This window comes from Hyla sarda, chromosome 1 (genome assembly GCF_029499605.1).
Source record: "Hyla sarda isolate aHylSar1 chromosome 1, aHylSar1.hap1, whole genome shotgun sequence".
NCBI lineage: Eukaryota > Metazoa > Chordata > Amphibia > Anura > Hylidae > Hyla > Hyla sarda.
The window spans coordinates 584,394,141-584,417,276 of record NC_079189.1 but is presented as its reverse complement, the minus strand read 5'-3'; the positions used below and the strand labels follow the sequence as shown (position 1 = coordinate 584,417,276).

General features: G+C 43.4%; 1 protein-coding gene across 1 annotated transcript in view; it reads left to right on the top strand.

The window, feature by feature from the left end:
* Window positions 1-23,136, top strand: part of MTMR12 (myotubularin related protein 12) — an 84,388-nt gene that overhangs the window by 9,597 nt on the left and 51,655 nt on the right. Inside the window, exons 2-3 of the mRNA XM_056545227.1 lie at window positions 8,425-8,488; window positions 18,567-18,703. Coding sequence (XP_056401202.1) covers window positions 8,425-8,488; window positions 18,567-18,703 — 201 coding nt within the window. The remainder of the gene's footprint in view (window positions 1-8,424; window positions 8,489-18,566; window positions 18,704-23,136) is intronic.

The following is a 23,136-nucleotide window of genomic DNA, read 5'->3' as shown; positions in this document are numbered from 1 at the left end:
ATCTGGCATCTGAGGGATTGTAGGAGTGCCAGATTACCCAGTACTCTAGATTAGTGGAAGGGCACGGAACTGTATGGAAGCAGACGTCTGTAGTGTGATCACATTCAAGGAGTCTCTTCATTGTGTATCCAATCAGAAAGTCTTAAAGGGGTACTCCAGTGGGGAAAAAAAAAATTCTAATCAACTGGTGCCGGAAAGTTCAAAAGATTTGTAAATGACTTCTATTTTAAAATCTTAATCCTTCCAGGACTTATGATCTGCTGTATGCTCCAGAGAAAGTTGTGTAGTTCTTTCCAGTCTGACCGCAGTGCTCTCTGCTGACACCACTGTCCGTGTCAGGAACTGTCCAGAGCAGGAGAGGCTTGCTGTGAGGATTTGCTCCTACTCTGGACAGTTCCTTACACAGACAGAGGTGGCAGCAGAGAGCACTGTGGTCAGACTGGAAAGAACAACTCAACTTCCTCTGGAGCGTACAGCAGCTAAGTACTGGAAGGATTAAGATTTTTTTAAATAGAAGTAATTTACAAATCTGTTTAAGTTTCTGGCACCGGTTGATGTGAAAAAAAATTGTTTTCCACCTTAAGACTTCATGGACTTTGTTTCCACAGTCCTGTGCCGGATGGCCATTAATATTGGTGCTAATCATTTAATCATTAACTTTAGGGAACCAGTTCCAGCTTTAAGGAACCAGAGTCTGGGTCAAAGGTGACACAAGATGGTTGTTGCCGTTACCAATGGTGCTTATTACTTTCGGAAAGGGAATCTATCATCAGTATCATCTGCACTAACCTGTTGTACAGGCTTGTCGTGCGGGTGACACTGAATACTTATCGCTCCTTGCTTCCGTTCCGCTGCAATTCTGGTTCTTTGGTACATGGAAATTCCGCTGCCAAAAAATGTTCCGCAGAGAGTCCGTCCCCTGTTCAAAGCCCATAGACTCCTATGAGATTCCGCACTCCCATTCACACTTCTGAATTTCTGCTTGCGGAATTCCGCTAGCGGAATTCCGCAAGCGGAAATTCAGAAGTGTGAATGGGAGTGCGGAATGCCATAGAAGTCTATGGGCTTTCATTTTGGAAATTCTGCCTTGTGATTAGACCCTTAACTCGCAATGATATCCGCCCATGTGAATGAGCCCTAAGGGTCCCCACACACAAGCGGATTTCCTGCAGAAAATCCGCAGCAGATTTTACTACTATTTACTTGGGTCTACAGGAAAAAAAAAAAACAGCAAATCTGCCACAATTGAAGAGTTTCTGCTAAACGATTTAAGTCAATGGTATCAAAATCCACTGCAGATTTTCTGCAGGAAATCTGCCCGTGTGAACAGACCCTAAGGGTTGTAAAATGTTACAGCAAAATTAACAGTTCACTGCGGAAGCCCCGCCACAATTCAAATGTTAAGTCAGTGTTTCCCAACCAGGGGGTGCCCCCAGCTGTTGCAAAACAACAACTACCAGCATGCTCGGAAAGCCTTTGTCTGGGAGTTGTAGACTTGCAACAGCTGGAGGCACCCTGGTTGGGAAACACTGTCCTAAGTAATAATGTGGGCGCGGGGGAAACATAAACCTAATGCTTAGCTAGCCCCAGTGCCCGTAGGTCTTCCGCAGATCCCGTTCTCCTCCATGTGGTCCAGGTATCTTCTCTGTTCTCCCAACAAGCATTTGGATCCAGGACCTTTCCCGCTCAGCCAATCAGTGGCTGCAGTGGTGTCATGTGTCAGGCCAGTGATTGGCTGAGCGGGAAGGTCCTGTAGATCCCATAAAACACCGGACTGCACGGATGAGAACAGGATCTGCGGCAGACCTACAGGGGAATCGGGCTAGGTGACAATCAGGTTATTTTATGTTTCTTCCCGCACCCTGGCACAACATTAAAGGGGTACTTTTTTTATTTTATTTTTATTTTTTTTAAATGAACTAGTGCCAGAAAGTTTTAAACAGGTTTGTAAATGACTTCTATTTAAAAATCTCAATCCTTTCAGTACTTATTAGCATCTGTATTCTACAGAGGAAATTCTTTTTTCTTTTTTTGTCCGTTCTCTCTGCTGTGTTAGGAACTGTCCAGAGCAGCATAGGTTTGTTATGAGGATTTTCTCTTGCTCTGGACAGTTCCTGATACGGGCATCAGGTGTTAGCAGAGAGCACTGTGGACAAGACAAAAAAGAAATTCAAAAAGAAAAGAATTTCCTCTGTAGCATACAGCTGCTAATAAGTACAGGAAGGATAACGATTTTTTAATAGAAGTAATTTAAAATCTGTTTAACTTTCTGGCATCAGTTGATTTTATATATATATTATAATATATATATATATATATATATATATATATATATATATATATATATATATATATATATATATATATATATATATTTTGGTTTTCCACCAGAGAGTACCCCTTTAATGGGGCAATGTGACATATATGGGGGAAAATATGGAGGATTGATGTGAAATTTGGGGGGGGGGGTGTTAGGTTCATAAAATGGGGAGATATGCAATGGGGATAAACGTGTAAAATAGGGGGGGGGGGGGAGGAATGTGAAATTAGGCCGCCATAATCCCAGTCGCACATTTTCCCCAAATCGTGCAGCTCACGTTGCAGAATAAGGCTTCTGTATCCACGAGCATCTGTATCACAGCCACAAATCCCAGACTGAATCTACAGCATCCTAGATCTGCATTACAGCTGCCTCGTGTGCACTATAGATGCTGATGGCCTCCAGCTGTTACATGTGCCGGATCAAAAAGGATCTTCGGTAATCCAGCGCTAAGAATGTGTGTCCGGACTGTATGCTTCATCTCCTTCCTCAGCTGGAGCCGCTGCTGTGACTCTGGCATTATTGGGTTAACCCAGGCTGTTGATGCTATTATCGGCTGTGCCCTCCGGCAGGTTCTGCCCAGCGCATTATATTCGGATCCTGTGACTATTCGTGATCACATGAGCGCAGCTTTTACCTGCTCTGCTGCTGCCATAACTGGGGTGACGGAGCAGACTGGGATTTCTTTAGTTTGCTCTTTTTAGGCCGACTTGGCAGCATTTCGGCTTCTTCAGTGTCAGCTATGATGGCAATACGTAAAAGAAAACAAATGATGAAGGTAGTGTAGGCACACAAGGGGTACTCCACTGGAAAAAAAAAAGTATTTTAAATCAACTGGTGCCAGAAAGTTAAACAGATTTGTAAATCACTTCTATTAAAAAAAAAAAATATATATATATATATATATATCTTAATCCTTCCAGTACTTATCAGCTGCTGTATACTACAGAGTAAGTTCTTTTCTTTTTTTAATTTCCTTTCTGTCTGACCACAGTGCTCTCTGCTGACACCTCTGTCCATGTCAGGAACTGTCCAGAGCAGGAAAGGTTTGCTATGGCGATTTGCTCCTGCGACGGACAGCTCCTAAAATGGACAAAGGTGTCAGCAGAGAGCACTGTGGTCAGACAGAAAAGAAATGTAAAAAGAAAATAAACTTCCTCAGTAGAATACAGCAGCTGATAAGTACTGGAAGGATTGAGATTTTTTTTTTTATCAGTTGCTGTATACTACAGAGAAAGTTTATTTTCTTTTTACATTTCTTTTCTGTCTGACCACAGTGCTCTCTGCTGACACCTCTGTCCATTTTAGGAGCTGTCCGTCGCAGGAGCAAATCGCCATAGCAAACCTATCCTGCTCTGGACAGTTCCTGACATGGACAGAGGTGTCAGCAGAGAGCACTGTGGTCAGACAGAAAGGAAATTCAAAAAGAAAAGAGCTTCCTCTGTACTATACAGCAGCTGATAAGTACTGGAAGGATTAAGATTTTTTTTTTTTTTTTTTTTTTTTTTTAAATAGAAGTGAATGATTTACAAATCTGTTTAACTTTCTGGCACCAAATGATTTAAAAGAAAATGTTTTCCAGCAGAGTACCCCTTTAAAAAGTCCAACTGGTGAAAAGTATAGGACGGCGTAGAGCCGCAGGTGAAAATCCTATTCGGGGTGCACAACTTTATAAGTGTAGGTATGCAAACAAAAACCACTTGAGAAGATGCAAAGAAAAAGTCCGCACTCACCGGCTTCAGCCGGTGAGTGCAGACTTTTTCTTTGCATCTTCTCAAGTGTTTTATGTCAGCTAGAATGGCGACTACCGGGTGACAATTAAAGGGGTACTCTGGTGGAAAACTTTTTTTTGTTTTAAATCAAATGGTGCCAGAAAGTTAAACAGATTTGTAAATGACTTCTATTAAAAAATCTTAATCCTTCCAGTACTTATTAGCTGCTGAATGCTACAGAGGAAATTCTTTTCTTTTTGGAACACAGTGCTCTCTGCTGAATCACGAGCACAGTGCTCTCTGCTGACATCTGTCCATTTTAGGAACTGTCCAGAGAAGCCTATGTTTGCTATGGGGATTTTCTCCTACTCTGGACAGTTCTTAAAATGGACAGAGATTTCAGCAGAGAGCACTGTGCTCGTAACGTGCTGTATTCCAAAAAGAAAAGAATTTCTTCTGTAGTATTCAGCAGCTAATAAGTACTGGAAGGGTTAACATTTTTAATAGAAGTAATTTACAAATCTGTTTAACTTTCTGGAGCCAGTTGATTTAAAAAAATAAAAAGGCTTCCACCGGAGTACAACTTTAAAGTTGAGCAGTTTTACAGTATGATGTGTAGAACCAGAGTTTTTATGGATCGGTAATCGATTAATTTTGTCTTGTTAAAGGGGTATTCCAGAAAGTTAAACAGATTTGTAAATTACTTCTATTAATAAATCTTAATCCTTCCAATAATTATCAGCTGCTAAAGTTGAGTTGTTCTTTTCTGTTTGGCATCAGTGCTCTCTGCTGACATCTCTGCTTGTCTTGGGAACTGCACAGAGTAGAAGAGGTTTGCTATGGGGATTTGCTTCTACTCTGGACAGTTCCCGAGACAGGTGTCAAAAGAGAGCACTTAGACAGAAGAGAACAACTCAACTTCAGCAGCTCAACTAAAAGGATTAAGATTTTTTAATAGAAGTGATTTACAAATCTGTTTAACTTTCTGGAGCCAGTTTGATATTTATTTAAAAAAAAAAAAAAAAAAAAATTTCCTGGATAACCCCTTTTTAAAGTCGTTTTGATTCCCTGGAGGTCTGGAATGAGACTCTGGACTCCTCCCTTATAAAAAGTATTAAAGAGGGTATTCCAGGCCAAAAGTTTTTATATCTCAACTGGCTCCGGAAAGTTGAACAGATTTGTAAATGACTTCTATTAAAAAAATCTTAATCCTTGCAATAGTTATTAGCTTCTGAAGTTGAGTTTCAGTTTTCTGTCTAACTGCTTTCTGATGACTCACGTCCCGGGAGCTGTGCAGTTCCTATGGGGATATTCTCCCATCATGCACAGCTCCCGGGACGTGACATCATCATTGAGCAGTTAGACAGAAAACTTCAGAAGCTAATAACTATTGGAAGGATTAAGATTTTTTAATAGAAGTAATTTACAAATCTGTTTAACTTTCCGGAGCCAGTTGATATATATAAAAAAAAGTTTTTGCCTGGAATACCCCTTTAAAACCATCCTCCCCACCACCTCTGCTCTCTTGTGGATTTACTATATGGAGACCTTACTAGGGAATAGTAGTCAAGTTTTGTAAACGTTTTAAGAAGTGTCTTTGCAAAGTTGCGCAGTGATAAGGAAGGTACTAACCTCATAGATGCACGAGCCTCGGGGTTTGGTCGCTGCTTATGTGTTTCCTTTTAGGGAATAGATGAGCAGATTGTCTGTGCGGTCAGATCATAAATTGGGTTTTTGCAGCCGCACTTGTCTGAATACGGGAAAATAAATGAGTTGGAAGGGGGATTACTGGACCAGTGACTAAGATATTATACACTAGTAAATTGTATCACATGTCTGGTCATACATAATGATATACGGATGACCCCCTCAGTATTGGTCACCAGATTTTAATTAAACTTGTCTCGGTTTTTGTGTTTTTTTTTTTTTTTTTTTTTTTTTCTCCTCTTCCCCCTTCCCTTTTCTTTTTCTACTTTAGATGTTACTAATCTTTGTTCAGATGCCCTCTATATTGGGGAAGGAAAGGAAATAAGACAAAACCACTAGCTGCTCTATTGTAAAAACAGTACCATGACCGGAGAGCCTCAAAGGCAAATACGGAGAGCCTCAAAGGCAGTTTTTTTTTTAACGGTTTATTTGGTTCCTAAAAATAAAGTGAATGTATTAATGGTTTTCCCAAAGTATTCTTCCATTTTTCTGAAGTCAAGTCTGTTCAGCTGGTGTTTCTGACATTGTACGGTGACATGGCTCCCCCCTTCTCTGTGTTATAGGTAGCAGCAGAAAGAGGTTGTACACAGCAGATTAGAGTGGACAAGGGAGAAAGTACAGTCATAAGAAAAAAATTGTAGCCAGCTCACCGCTTCTGTTGACTTTTAGTCCGAAGCCTCAATATATAATCTGGAAGCCAGGATGATGCCGAGCCATTTGCTTGGTACAATGTAAATGCAGAAAAGGTCCCAAAGGCAGAGAAGGCTATCCAGCTCCCAGGAAAAAAAAATTTAAAAGTCCAAAATTTTAATTAATCCATTTAAAAAAGAATAAACATAAAGAGAAAAACACCCAGTGAGATAAAATCACGCCGACGCGTTTCAGACCATTAGGTCCTTAGTCATGGCTAAGGACCTAATGTTCCAAAACACGTCAGCGTTGTGATTTTATCTCACTGGGTGTTTTTTTTTTTTTCTTTGTTTATTCTTTTTTGCATGGATTAATAAAAATTTTGGACTTTTAAAAAAAAAAAAAAAAAAAAAATCAATCCTGGACCCTGTATTTCCCTGCCTTTTGGGACCTTTTTTTCTGCAAGGGAGAAAGCATCCAAATCTCCAGGGCAGGCAGATCACATAGGTTGTAGCTAGAAAGGAAAGCACACATACACAAGGTGGTCATGGGGGGGGGGGGTGTTTGGCTGATTTCACACTAAAGAAAGATCCTGCTACTGCCCGTCAGTGCTGGTTCCTTGGAAGAAAAATTGTGCTTGGGATTTTTTATTTTTTTGTCCTGCTATCTCCGGCAGAATAACGGTCGCAAATAACGGACGTTCGAGTGAATGGGATCCTCTGTGCCTGTTATGCCTCCCGTTAGCCTCCGTTACAATAACGGACATTAATGGCCAAGGAAAGAAAAGAAAAAAGGCCTTAACGCAGTTTGTAACGGAGCTTTATCAATAGTGTGAAAGTGGCCTCAGAGGTTAATCAGGCTGTGTATAGAGGGAAAGAAGAACATCTAGGGCAGAGTGTGATGTAAAAAGGATAGGGGAGCTGTAGAAGGAGGCAGTCCAGGAATTTAAGGAGTACTCCAGGATATAAAAACTCATCCCCTATTCTAAGGATAGGTGGTAAGTTTAAGATTGCAGGGGGTCAGACCGCTGGGACCCCCGCCATGTCCCATACGGGGCCCTGGTTCTCTGTCCAAATAGCGCGTGTCGACCACCGCACGAAACGGAGGCCGCCACACCCCTCAATGCAGCAATATGGCTCTCCCATAGAGTTGTATTGAGGGGGTGTGACAGCTGCCGCTTCATGTGGTGGTCGAACACACCCCCTTCCTGCAGACTGCTGGGACCCCCTGCGATCTGACACTTATCCCTTATCTTTAGGATAGGGGATACATTTTTATATACCGAAATACTCCTTTTAAACTGTGCTGGTGCAGACAGCAGCAGCATCCTGGACACACAGACCTTACCTCCAGCATGTGTTACTGGGAGGGACACGTCTATGAGAAAAGCCTAAAACTAGGAGCAGGTTGTAAACAAAATGCATGAAGTAATGATGATTACAGGCTCACACTTAGGCTGCATTCACATCTCGTTTTTGCAATACGGTTCCCGTATCAGGTTTTTTGTAAAAAATAAATAAATAAAAAGTGTCTCTCAAAACCGGACCAAACTGTATACAACCATATATACCTCTATATGGTTTCAAACCGTATACGGTTTGAAAACGGATGTCCAGTTGCATATGGTTTAATATGTTTTGTTTTTTTAAACGAATACGGTTTTATGTTTGTCCTTAATTTAATAAAGTTCCTCTTGTTCTATTTGTGGGAAGAACTTTTGGCATGCACTGCGCATGTGCAAACTGCAAAACCGTATTGTGCAAACTGCAAAACCGGATTGTGCAAACTGCAAAACCGGATTGTGCAAACCGGATTGGAACCGTACGCACATACGGTTCCCATAGACCACCATTTAAAAAAAAAAAAAAATACAGGTTGTATCCAGTTTTTCACCCGGACATAAAACCGTAGAAAATTACAGTTTTGTGTACGGGAAAAAAACGGATAAAACCGTAAATGATGCAAAACTTCCACAACCATTCAGATATATTTACAGTTTTCAAGAAACCATAATGTGTGTTTTTTTTTTTTTTTTTTTATCCCTTCATGCAACAGGAGATCGACGTTAAAGAAAAGGCGGAGCAGCCAATCAAGGTTGATGATGTTCTTCTATTACCAGGTAACAATTTTCTATTCCTCTCGATCAAAATGTTTTTTAAATGTAACATTATCAATTAATTAGATACTATTTAAATTAAAATTTTGGTATAAATATTCCCTTTTTAAATATATATATTTTTTTAATTACTCTACAAGAAAATAAAAATCTTCAGTTCTCACACTTGCCACTTGAGCTGTCACAATGCTGACATTTCCTGTGTTCTGCAGATCACTTCTCAGCTGAGCTGTTTAGACTGGGACAGTATGAGCAGGGTCGTCTCAATGTCATTAGAGGGTGATGTAATTACAGTCCTTGTACTGTTGGAGGGCTAGGTAAGGCAACTTACACACATCACTGGAGAGATAGCAGTAAAGATTGTGATTGATAAGAATATCATATCCCATCCTGAATCACTAGAGGCTGTACAGAGGAAGAGATGACAAAGAGGCTAGGCTCACACTACACAAATCCAGTGCAGCAGAATCCAATTGGAATCCTACGGAATTTCAGTGGTGGACGTTCTGCAATCAAAAGAATGATCTTGCTCATTCTTTATGCGTAATCCACCTGTAATACATTTCTGTCTGCGGGGACAGAAATCCAAACGCAGTCCGCACTATGCACTGGCCGCAAATTTTCCATCTTGAGATTCTGTATTGTGAACCTGGCTTAACCCCTTAACGACGAGCACCGTAAATGTACGTCCTGGTGAGGTGGTACTTAACGCACAAGGACGTACATTTACGTCCTAAGCATAACCGCGAGCATCGGAGCGATGCCCGGATCATGCGCGGCAGGTCCCGGCTGCTGATCACAGCCAGGACCCTCCCGTAATGGCGGACACCTGTGATCCCACGGATGTCCGCCATTAACCCCTCAGATGCCGTGATCAATACAGATCATGGCATCTGCAGCATCGCGGTCACTAAAATGGAGGATCGGATCGGCTGCAGTTCTGCCACGGGGATCTGATCATCCAGCACGGCAGACGGAGATCCCCTCCCCTTGCTCCAATGCTTTCCCAGGGTCTTCTGCTCTGATTTGCCTTCCCGCAGACCAGAGCAGAAGTTGACCGATAACCCTGATCAGTGCTATGTCCTATACATAGCACTGATCAGCATTAGCAATCGAGTGATTGCTATAGATAGTCCCCTATGGGGACTATTAAAGTGTAAAAAAAAAAAAAAAATAAAGTAAAAAAAATGTGAAAAACCCCCTCCCCCAATAAAAACGTAAATTGTCCCATTTTCCCTATTTCACCCCCAAAAAGTGTTCAAAAATATTTTATATACATATTTGGTATCGCCGCGTGCGTAAATATCTGAACTATTAAAATAAAATGTTAATGATACCGTACAGTGAACGGTGTGAACGTAAAAATAAAAAAAAAGTCCAAAATAGCAGCTTTTTTTATAACATTTTATTCCCCCCAAAATTTATAAATAATGGATTAAAAGTGCTATATAAGCAAATATGGTATCAATAAAAAGTACAGGTCACGGCGCAAAAAATGAGCCCTCATACCGCCGCTTATATGGAAAAATGAAAAAGTTATAGGTCTTCAAAATAGGGGGATTTTAAATGTACTAATTTGGTTAAAAAGTTTGCGATTTTGTTTTTTTAAGCGCAACAGTAATAAAGTGTGTTATCATGGGTATCATTTTAATCGTATTGACCCAAAGAATAAAGAACACATGTCATTTTTACCGTAAATTGTACGGTGTTAAAATGAAACCTTCCAAATTTAGCAAAATTGCGGTTTTCTTTTTAATTTCACCACACAAATAGTATTTTTTGTTGCGCCATAAATTTAATGGTAAAGTGAGTGATGGCATTACAACGTACAGCTGGTCGTGCAAAAAACAAGCCCTCATACTTGTCTGTGGATGAAAATTATAAAAGTTATCATTTTTTGAAGGCGAGGAGGAAAAAACAAACGTAAAAATGTAATTGTCTGTGTCCTTAAGGCCCAAATGGGCTGCGTCCTTAAGGGGTTAAGAGGGGTGATAACATGAAGAGAAGCTCCTCTATTTCCATATCTCCTGGAGTTGCAAGGTGAGAAGAATAATGGCTGTGTCCTTTCACCCTGTTATTATTTGCAGCTTCCCTGAGATCCGTTAGCAACATGCACATTGGTCCTGGTTTTACTGTTAAAGGGTTACTGTCATTTTGAAAAACTTTTCATATGTCATGCAGACATGTGAAAAGTTTAGATTGATCGGGGTCTTAGTACTGACCATTCAAAAGTTTGTCTAAAAAACAGTAATATTTTAAAAAGATATCCGGCCATAGACCTCTTTTGGATTACATGTCTGATCGCATGTGGGGGGGGGGGTGATGTGCCACTGGGACAGATCCCCGCGCAGCACCCGGATTCAATGCTGGGCTGCTGCTCCAGTTTCAGAAACCTCTGTTTCCGGGTCTGGAGTTGTGTTGTCACACCACGCCCCCTCTTGATGTCACACCACTCCCTTCCATTCATGTCTTTGGGAGGGCGTGTGACTGCCATCACGCCCTCTTCTATAGACATGAATAGCGGGGCGGGGCAACACGTCTCCAGTCCCGGAAACGGATTTCCGAGTCTGGAGCACAAGCCTGGTATAGAATGCGGGTGCTGCACAAAGATCACGGGGGGGAGGGGTCCCAGTGTCGGGATCCTTCAATCAGACATCTTATTCCCCATCCTTTCCATAGGGGAAAAGATGTCTATGGCCAGAATACCCCTTTAACAGTTTATAGATTGGAGAGCTGTGCGAGGGCTAGATCTGGTATCTCCAGGGAACTCCCTAACTTGGATCTGACTCGGATTGGGTTGTCGGCGCGAGGATTCAGTCGTTCCTCGCATTCAGAGCTTTATCTTTATCAGAGACGGTCTTCCTCTCACTGTAGTCCTGTTGTCTTCTCCTCTCGGGGGGTTATTTCCTCAGAAGGAAATGCTTGGCAGTGGTTGTTCCTGTGATGTTATCTGTATCAAAAGGAAGGAAATGGTTGGAAATAAACTTGTATTATTATTGAGCAAAACATTTCCCCACGTTACATTGTTTCCTCTCACTGTTATAGTCGCCGTAGTTTAGCTGCCGACCTACTAGATAAAAAGGAACATCTGGTTCTCTGCTATTGCAAAAAGAGGGGGTCCTCATTAGAAAATGTTTTAGGAGCGATCTAAAGTCACATGACTGCTGGCTTATTTTTTTCATGGCAATCCGTCCATGAATTATTCGAAGTGTAAGAAACCTAATAGCCATAATTCTAGGCCAGGTTCGCACTGCCGTTGTGCTCACTTGATTCCCCTCACTTGAATGGGGTCCGTTGGGTGTCTGCTTTTTTACAGGAGTCGAGCGGAGAAAAAAAATTTAAGACGTGTAGTTATTTTTTTTAATTTTTCTCTGTTCAACTCCCGTCCTTCTGATAGATTGATAGACAGAGCTCCCTATAGCGAAGCACGTCTGCAGTGTGAACAAGCCCTTATTTTTCCATCATATAATGGCTTGTTTTTGCAGGAGCAATTATACTTTGTAATGAAACATTTCATTTTACAGTAATATATACTGCAAAACCGGGGGGGGGGGGGGGGGGGCGGTATGAATTGTGAAATAAAATAAAAAATAAAAATAAATTTCAGGGGCATTAACTTTTACACAGTCTACTTCATAGTACATTTACGGTATGTTATCTTTATTTTACAGGTCAGTACGATTACAGTGATACCCAATTTATATAGTTTTTGTTTATTTTATTTAAAACTTAATAGGTAAATATTTGCCTCTGATTTTGTAATCCGTTAAAGGGATAATCCAGCCAATGGTCAGGATAGGCCACCAGTGTTAGATCCTTGGGGGTCTGACTTCTGGCACCCCAGCCCATCAGCTGTTTTAACAGGCCTGTGGCATTCATGTGAATGCTGCAGCCTCTTTAAAGGGGTACTCCAGTGGAAAACATCAACTAGTGCCAGAAAGTTAAACAGATTTGCAAATTACTTCTATTTAAAAATGTTAATCCTTCCAGTACTTATCAGCTGTTGTATGCTTCAGAGGAAGTTTTGTAGTTCTTTCCAGTCTGACCACAGTGCTCTCTTCTGACCCCTCTGTCAGTGTCAGGAACTGTCTGGGTCAGGAAAGGTTTGCTGTGGGGATTTGTTCCTGCTCTGGACAGTTCCCGACATGGACAGAGGTGTCAGGAGGACACCAAAAACACAGACCATAGTGAAACCAATGAATTCCAAATGGTAATGAATATTTATTAACATACAAAAAAAAAATAAAAATACATATATAAAAATCACATAAAAGCAGAAAGGGGGTTGGTACAAAGTATGCACAGGCATAAAATGCATTTTTACATGATGATGCAGGTGCATTCCTGGAAATGTATCACCATAAATTAGGGATGTCCCGATACCAATACTATCCATTTGCATGGTATTGGGGACTCGTTTAATGTCCCCGATACCTGCTGCCACTCCACTGCCCCGTTCTCCCATCCTCCCGTCCGCATCATAGTGTTCCATGGAGGAGCATGTGACACACACATCATCCCTCCACCTCCTCCCCTGCGCCTAGCGTACGGAGGAAGCAAAGTGACGTATATGTCACATGATCCTCCATAGGACGCCATGATGCGGACGGGAGAACGGGGCAGTGGAGCGGCAGCACCCGACAGAGGAATGCCGCAGGTGAGCTGTCTGCAAGGAGGGGGCTGCTACTAATGTCTACAGGGGGCCCTGCTGCTGTCTAAAGGGGGGAGGACGCTACTGCTGACCAAATGGGGGCCCACTGTCTAAAGGGGGGCTGCAGTCTACAGGGGGGCTTCTACTAATGTCTACAAGGGGGGCTGCTGTCTACAGGGGGGCTGCTACTAATGACTGCTGGGGGGCTGCTGCTAATGTCTGCAAGGGGATATGACCTACTATTAAAGGAAATCTTACAGCAGAGTCACCTGCACTAACTTGAATTTATAGGTAGGTAGTGAAGGTGACCCAGTTTCTACCGCTGCTCACCATGTGAACATTGGTCTCACCGCCAATGCAAATTCCCTGTTCTACCCAATGGAAAAGAGAGAAATCTTGGCTCATACTACAGCAGCCACCTCCATTGTACACAACAAGGAACCTACATATCAGCACGGTAAGCAGAGCCAGAAACCGGGTCACCCTGGTGTCAGATTCCCTTCAAAATATAAGTACTCGTACTTGGTATCGGCGAGTACTAGAATTAAAGTATCTGTACTCGGTCTTAAAAAAATGGTATCGGGACATTCCTACTATAAATATATAAAAAATATACATATGGCAATTGAAAACTTGAGGAGTCCCAGATATACACATACACATGTTTATTCACTTTTTGTGTATTGGAACTAAACCAAAAAGGGAGGAAAAAAACAAATTGGACATAATGTTACACCAAACTCCAAAAATGGGCAGGACAAAATTATTGGCACCCTTTCAAAATTGTGGAAAATTAAGATTGTTTCCAGCATGTGATGCTCCTTTATACTCACCTGGGGCAAGTAACAGGTGTGGGCAATATAAAAATCACACCTGAAAGCAGATAAAAAGGAGAGAAATTCACTTAGTCTTTGTATTTTGTGTTTGTGTGTGCCACACTAAACATGGACAACAAAAGGAGAAGAGAACTGTCTGAGGACTTGAGAACCAAAATTATGGAAAAATATCAACAATCTCAAGGTTACAAGTCCATCTGCAGAGATCTGCCTTTACGCAACATTATCAAGAAGTTTGCAACCCATGGCACTGTAGCTAATCTCCCCCGGCATGGACAGAAGAGAAAAATTGATGAAAGGTGTAAACACAGGATAGTCTGGATGGTGGATAAGCAGCCCCAAACAAGTTCCAAAGATATTCAAGCTGTCCTGCAGGCTCAGGGAGCATCAGTGTCAGCGTGAACTATCCGCCGACATTTAAATGAAACTCTATGGCAGGCGACCCAGGAGGACCCCACTGCTGACACAGAGACATAAAAAGAAATACTACATTTTGCCAAAATGAACTTGAGTAAGCCAAAATCCTTCTGAGAAAACGTCTTGTGGACAGATAAGACCAAGATAGAGCTTTTTGGTAAACCACATCATTCTACTGTTTACCGAAAACGGAATGAGGCCTACAAAGAAAAGAACACAGTACCTACAGTGAAATATGGTGGAGGTTCAATGATGTTTTCGGGTTGTTTTGCTGCCTCTGGCACTGGGTGCCTTGAATGTTTACAAGGCATCATGAAATCTGAGGATTACCAATGGATTTCGGATCACACTGTACAGCCCAGTGTCAGAAAGCTGGGTTTGCATCAGAGCTCTTGGGTCTTCCAGCAGGACAATGGGGGAGATTTATCAAAACCTGTGCGGAGGAAAACTTGTCCAGTTGCCCATAGCAACCAATCAGCTTGCTTCTTTCATTTTTATGAAGGCCTGTGAAAAATGAAAGAAGTGATCTGATTGGTTGCTATGGGCAACTGGGCAAGTTTTCCTCTGCACAGGTTTTGATAAATCTCCCCCAATGACCCCAAACATACGTCAAAAAGCACCAGAAATGGATGGCAACAAAGAACTGGAGAGTTCTGAAGTGGCAGCAATGAGTCCAGATCTAAATCCCATTGATCACCTGTGGAGAGATCTTTAAAATTGCTGTTGGGAAAAGGCGCCTTCCAATAAGAGAGACCTGGAGCAGTTTGCAAAGGAAGAGTGGTCCAACATTCCAGCTGAGAGGTGTACGAAGCTTATTGATGGTTATAGGAAGCGACTGATTTCAGTTATTTTTTCCAAAGGGTGTGCAACCAAATATTAAGTTAAGGGTGCCAATAATTATGTCCAGCCCATTTTTGGAGTTGGTTTGACATTATGTCCAATTTGTTTTTTTTCCTCCCTTTTTTGGTTTAGTTCCAATACACACAAAGGGAATAAACGTGTGTGTGTATAGCAAAACATGTGTTACTGCAATCCTTTTCTGTGAGAAATAATTCATTTTCCTGGGGAAAAAAAAAAAATATAAAATGGTATCTATACAAGTATATGCCAAAGAATTAAAGAACTATAACTCATATCACTATTGGAAATACTTATCACAAATATCACAACAAGGAAGCATAAGGTATCACAGTATTCAATAGCGGCATTATATACATATTTTATTTATATAGCGCCTACAGATTCCGCAGCGCTTACAATTATGGGGTACAAACAAAGACAAACAAAGTATCAGACATAATATTACATAATAACTATTCAAACAAGAGGTGTGGGGATATGTTGAGGCCAATTAGAGCAGTGTTTCCCAACTCAGTCCTCAAGGCACACCAACAGTCCAGGATTTACATTTTTCCCTGTTCTATTCCAATGGAGTAACTGAAAAAACCCGGAATGTTGGTGTGCCTTGAGGACTGGGTTGGGAAACACTGAATTAGAGACTGTTGTAGGCCTGTCTGAAGAGATGTGTTTTTAGGCCATGTTTGAAACTATGGATGTTGTTGTTGAGTCTGAGGGATTGAGGGATAGCATTCCAGAGAACCGGTGCAGCACGAGTGAAGTCTTGGAGACGGGAGTGAGAAGTTCGGATTATAGAAGATGTTAGTGTGAGATCATTAGCAGATCGGAGAGAACGTGTAGGATGGTAGAAAGAGATGAGAGAGGAGAGGAGATACATGACCATGTACCCTATAAGGAACACATCTCACCCCAAACACCATTTCTCACAAGGTTAATGGGCCGGTATATATGTGGTATTGTGGCCAATCAAAATGTTCTCACATTCAAGCATTCTATGGACAACATGTGTGGTACTTACTATTTTGATGTGGATTGCGCCATTCGCAGCAGGTGACGTACATAACGTGCCCACAGCGCACTATTGCGCGTACTGCACGAGCCTGCTGGGGGCCGTGATGTACAAGATGCGATGCGAGACGCGGCCGGAAGTCGGTCATGCGACGGCAAGTAATTGCATAGCGATCCATGGCGTCTAGTAATGTCTGTGGTATCGCCATGCATGCTGGGCACATGCGCATTTCAGTTGCCAATTCACATACATAAAACAGATGACATGAATGAGATATAAACACAGGACTTTGAACATAGATCCAGTGAATAAAAAAAGGTGTGTGTGTGCAAGTGAATAGTGAATTAAAATATACCACAACAAATAGTGAATTAACACTTACCACCACCGAAGGTATAAATCTTTAAAAAATAAAAAAAATCAATCATAGATATCTCCTAAGGATAAATAATGCAAATGAGACCAGGGATCACCACTTCCAACCTGGATGTGCTGTGCAGCTATAATGTGTACATAATTACTGAGTTATATGCCAATAAGGCAGTGTGTGTATATACTAAATAATATCGACATAAATAAATAGAATATAAAAATATATATATTAAAGCAGTACTCCGCTGCTCAGCGTTTGGAACAAACTGTTCCGAGCGCTGGAGCCGGCGTCGGGAGCTTGTGACGTCATAGCTCCGCACCCTCATGACATCATGCCCCGCCCCCTTAATGCAAGTCTATGGAAGGAGTATTTTCTAGAGATGCTAGACCAAGAAACTACCGCTACTGTATGATTATGCATACGGGATCTCAATGAAGGGGGCGAAACTAATATAGTTATTCAGCCCATGTGGGTGGAGGGTTTTTAGTAGATGAATCCATCGATCTCTAGTTGGGCAAGGCGTATTTTCCAATTTACCCCTCGTTTACCTGTGAAGATGCGATCGAATTCTCTTACTATTAGGCTTTCCGGATTGCTGTCATGATGTAATTTGAAATGGCGAGGGACAGTGGCGAGTTTGGTTATGTCCGGTTCTTCTTTGGCTGCAATGATGGCCAAAATATGTTCCCTGGTTGTTTTAAGTTTTCTTGTTGTCATGCCCACGTAAATTAATCTGCATTGACATGTGGTGCGATAGTATGAGTTATTTTAAGTCGCCTGGATCCATCTGAGTTCAGAAATGTCATCGCTACAAATATGAGGACAGGCGACACTCTTTCCACAGGGTCGGCAGCCCCACCTCGGCTTCTTCGCATCAAAATAGCTCCTTTCTGTTCTCCTCTGTAGTAGCTCCCCACCAATGTGTCCCATAGATTTGGGGACCTCCTAAAGGTGATGGAGGGAGTATCAGGAAGTTACAACTTAAGTGTGGAGTCCATTGTGAGAATTTTCCAATATTTGGACAAGATCTCATGAATTTGTGGTGTTTGACCATTTAATCTCACCTGGTTGTCAACTTGGTTCCTAGCTTTTGGCTGTAGCAATGGTCCTCTCTTGGAGTGTTTTGCCCGTAAGTATGCCCGACGGATCCATCGTTCCTGATATCCCACAGCTCCACTGCTCTTGTTTCAAATAGATCTGTGGAACAAATTTGTCTGAGTCTCAGAAATTGTCCCATTGGGATACCTTTTATGAGACTCTGTGGGTGAGAGGATCGTGTATGTAATAATGAGTTAGTAGATGTAGGCTTGCTTAATCAGATTGTACAAAGCCCTCGCTATCCATTGAGAAGGAAATATCTAGAAAATCCATACTTTCTCGACCCACCTTGTATGTGAGCTTTATGTTCAAATCATTCTGATTCAGATTATTCATAAAGGTCTGTAGTTCTTCCATGTTCCCTTTCCAGACAAAAATCACATCGTCTATATAACGTGCCCACATTTGAACCCTGTCAATCAGACCTCACGGGGTCAGTTAGGTGTCAGCAGAGAGCACTGTGGGCAGATTGATAAGAACTACACAACTTCCTCTGTAGTTTACAGCTGCTGATAAGTACTGGAAGGATTAAGATTTTTACACAGAAGTAACTTACAAATCTGTTTAACTTTCTGGCACCAGTTGTTTTCCACCGATGTACCCCTTTAATGTTTACTGCCACTTGCCCTTGAATCACCGTACTATAAGGTAGCGGAGTTGCAGGAACTGCAGTATTGTCGTATTCACTTTGAACTGGGTCTGAGCTGCAGTACCAGGCCCAGCTGATGAATCTGCAGGGGTCCCAGGAGCAACATCTCAGACCCCTAAGTTAAAGCCCAAAAAACAACTAATATAGGTCTACAAAAGTAAAGATAGGTTTCTGTGATCTCGTCCTGCAGGTGAGATGCTCCTCTGTGAAGCCAGCAATGTATTTAAGATGTCCCAGGACGAAGGTTCCCAGAGAGGAGTGTGCGGGAGACTGGTCTGCACAAACTTCAAGATCACCTTCTTGTCTGAGGACAGCTCGGAGGACAACGTGAGTGTTTGTATTGCTGCACGCCAGCATGGAAAGTTTCTGCCTAGTTTAGTGTTAGGCTTCTGCAAAGCTATTTCTATCACTCAGCTTTTCCCGATAACAGCACTGCCGGAGATAGTCCCATAGAAAGCAAAGGAACGGTAGTGTGCACACGTGACTGCTTCTCAGTACCAACAGTATACTCGGGTCCCCTATTCTTGATAAGTCAGCTATCCCATATTTTGTAGTGTTGCCATGACAACCCATGAGTTCCAGCATGCCCAAATAGCCAAAGGCTGTCCGGGCATGCTGGAACTCGTAGTTTTGCAACAGCTGGAGACACACACTGGGGGGAGATTCAGCAAAACCTGCCCAGAAGAAAAGTTAATGAGTTTCCCATAGCACCCAATCAGATCGCTTCTTTCATTTTTAAAGAGGCCTGTGAAAAACAAAAGAAGCGATATGATTGGTTTCCTCTGGGCAGGTTTTGATAAATCTCCCCCACTGTTAGGAAAACACTGCCATAAAGCGTTACTGTTTTGATCGGTGACAGTCGTGGTGCTGAGGCCCCCTCAAATTGCTAAATATAGCAGGGAGAAGCGAGTGACCAAGCACTTCACTCCGCTGCTTGCCTATACTGACTTGTTGCTGGAGTCAGGCTTACGTGACATGTCAAAAGTTCTTGGAGGAGATTTATCAAAACCTGTCTAGTAGGGATCGACCGATTATTGGTTTGGCCGATATTCACGATTTTGGACATTATCGTTATCGGCAATTACCATGCCGATAATGCCCCGGCCAGAGACTACTGCCGCATTGCCTCCCCCCATCCCCGGTTTTATAATTACCTGTTCCCAGGGTTACTTCTGGCTCCTGAGGCATCCCGCGCTGTTGCTGTGCGCTGAGCAATGACGAGTGACGTCCTCAACGCAACGTCACCGTCAGTGCGCAAAGTGACAGCTCAGGACGCCGCCGGAGCCAGAAGTAGTGTGGACCCCGCCCCGGGAACAGGTAATTATAAAACCGGGGATGGGTGAGGCAATGGGGCAGCGGCGGTGGTTGGACTCAGGACCGGCAGGGGGAGAGAAGCGGGCGGCAGCGGTCTCTGGCCAGAGGATAGGCAGGGGGGGTGGGGGGCAGCGGCGGTGGTAGGACTCAGGAGGACCCCAGGACAGGCAGGGGGAGAGAAGCGGGCGGCGGCGGTCTCTGGCCAGAGGGTAGGCAGGGGGGGTGGGGGACAGCGGTGGTGGTAGGACTCAGAAGGACCCCAGGACAGGCAGGGGGAGAGAAGCGGGTGGCGGCTACCGTCTCTGGCTCCCGCTTCAAATCATTGATCTGCAGCGGCTTCTGCGGGGCCGGGGTGCAGGGCTGCCATCAGAAATTTTGGGGCCCCTTACACAGCTCAAGGCTTGGGTCCATGGCCCACTACCAAGTCTGCCCCCAGAGCCCGCCTACTATCTTACCCACGGTCTATGAAAAAAGTATTTTAAAACACAGGACAAGAAAAACAAGAGCCCTTTAATTTAAAGAGGAAGGAAAGAGGAAATATCACTATAAATATTACCATCTTACCCATTTTACCAATAATACCAGTATACAAGGAGAAATATTATCACCATACATATTACCATCATACTGTTACTGACCAAATCTTGTGTACTGAGACCAATTATACCAATAATACTACCAGTTTAAATGTGAGAATAATACCGCCACACCATGACCACCACATAGTGATTGAAATAAGACCGCTGAACATAGGCCAATATCCCCCCCCCCCCCATACAGAGTCCACATTGTAGTGACCCTGGCTCCGCAGTCCCTGTGATTACAGTGCAGTAACATCTGCTGACCGGCGTCTTCTTGGAGTGGTTCTCTTTCCTTTTCTATCTTGCTCTGACAATACTAAAGCCTTCTTCCAACCATGACTCCTCTTCACAGAATCTGCTAGACAACAAACATATAGGGGGAGATTTATAAAAACCTGTGCAAAGGAAAAGTTGTCCAGTTGCCCATAGCAACCAATCAGATCGCTTCTTTCATTTTTAACAAGGCCTCTGCAAAATGAAAGAAGGGATCTGATTGATTGCTATGGGCAACTTTTCCTTTGCACAGGTTTTGATAAATCCCCCCCATAATGCTCACACTTTTTCAGCACATTTCCCACATGTTCCCTACTCTACGTGCCCCAAATAATGCCCTACTTGGTGCCCTCAATAGTATAAGGAAGTAGTTGTGTGTTGGAGAAAAGGGTGGAGGGTAGGTTACTTAAGGTAGAACCCCACCAGTAGGTCGATAATGCCCTCAGAAATTCTCCCAGGTAAGTTATGTCCCAGTAGGTAGGCAGTAGGTCATTCAGCTAGATAGGTTGTAGTTAATGCCCCCTGTAGGCATGTAATAGATAATGCCCCCAGTAGGTAGTAAGTTATTCCCCCAGGTATGTAAAGCCCCCGAGTAAATAATGCTCCCAGGAAATAGTGTCCCCCCCCAGGTAGGTAATGTCCTAGTAGGTAGTGCCGCCAGGTAGGTCACGCCTCCAATAGGTAGTTCCACCAGGTAAGTAATGCCCCGGGTAGATAGTAGCAGCCCCTGTGCTAATTGTGAAGGGCCCTCAGCCCATCCTGGCATCTAAGTGAGTAGGGGGCACGGGGGAGGGGTGTTAGCCGGAAGACCTGGAATAAAGGGCTGGCAGAGAGAGGGATGGATATGATATGGGATAGATAGCCGATAACTTATACCGGAATATCGGTATAAGTTATCAGCTATCGGCCTCAAAGTTCACATATTATCGGTATCAGCCCTAAAAAATCAATATCGGTCGATCCCTACTGTCTAGAGGAAAAGAAAAGTTGCTGAATTGCCCATAGCAACCAATCAGATCGCTTCTTTCATTTTTCAGAGGCCTTTTCAAAAATGAAAGAAGCGATCTGATTGGTTGCTATGGGCAACTCAGCAACTTTTCCACTAGACAGGTTTTGATAAATCTCCTCCCTCATTTTTAGGTGGCCCAGTTCTGCTAGTTTTCGGGTTGCCCCAAGTGCTCATATATAAGGGTGCATTCACACCACGATTCGTTGATACGGCCTACCACGGTTTTTGGTCCGGGTGAAAAACTGTATTAAACCGTATACGTTTTATTTTTATTTATTTTTTACATGGGAGTCAATGGGAACCGTATGTGCGTACGGTTCCATCCGGTTTTCACCATATGGTTTTTGACTTTCCACAGTTTTTGTGCTTGGAATTTCAATCAAACACGTGAAACTTTATTCTTAATGGAGTGAAAAGTTAAAAACTTATGTTTTTTTTCTTAAAAAAACAAATGCAACCAGACATAATTTTTCAACCGTATACAGATAAATATTTGTACAAACATTTTGATACAGTTTAGGGATCGACCAATATAGTTTTTTTTAGGGCCGATACCGATAATCGGTGGAGGTTAGGGCCGATAGCTGATAACTTATACCGATATTCCGGTATAAGTTATTGGCTATTTATCCCCCCGCGACACCGCTGCAGATCATTGATTTAAAGCAGGCGCTTTAAATCAATGCACTGCAGTGGCTTTTGTGGTGCCATAGGCCGCCGCCGCCACCCGCTTCTCTCCCCTGCCTCTCCGGGGGTCCTGAGACCTATCACCGCCACCGCTCCCCCCGCCGCGCCGCACCGCGCCTAGGGGTGCCTCCAGCTGTTGCAAAACTACTACTCCCAGCATGCTGGGAGTTGTAGTTTTGCAACAGCTGGAGGGCCTACTGTAGGTATAGTATATTATACAGGCCCCTGTCCATCCCAGAACCCTGACTCACCTTCCCAGTTGCTACAGGGACCGTCCGGGGAGGGTGAGCCGGGCCATCCATCCATCCTTCCTGTAGTGTCCGGGTGGAGGGTGAACCGGTCCGGGCTGTCCTTCTCCACTCCGGGCAGGCTCCGGCCTAGTATCGCTGCATAGACGGCGCTGCGCAGTGACGTCTGTGCGCAGCGACGCACCTGACGTCACGGCGTAGCGGCGTCTATGCATTGTACTAGGCCGGAGCCTGCCCGGAGTGGAGAAGGACAGCCCGGACTGGTTCACCCTCCACCCGGAATGGCGCCGGACACTACAGGAAGGATGGATGGCCCGGACCACCCCCATTACGGGTAAGTTTAAATTTTTTTTTTATTGGCTCGGAGGGTGGGGGAGGGGCCTGACCGGTATAGCGGTATGGGCAAAAATCCATACCGTGGAAAAAAAAAAGGTATCCGGTTCATACCGGTATACCGCCCAGCACTACGGTGGGGGGTGCGACACGGTGCGGGGGGGGGGCGGTCGCGGTACGGTGCGGCAAGTCGGGGGCAGTCGCGGTGCGGCAGGTCGGGGGGGTCGCGGTGCGGGGGGCGGGGCATTATCGGCTTGGTAATTGCCGATAATATCGGCCATACCGATAATCGGTCGATCCCTAATACAGTTTAGT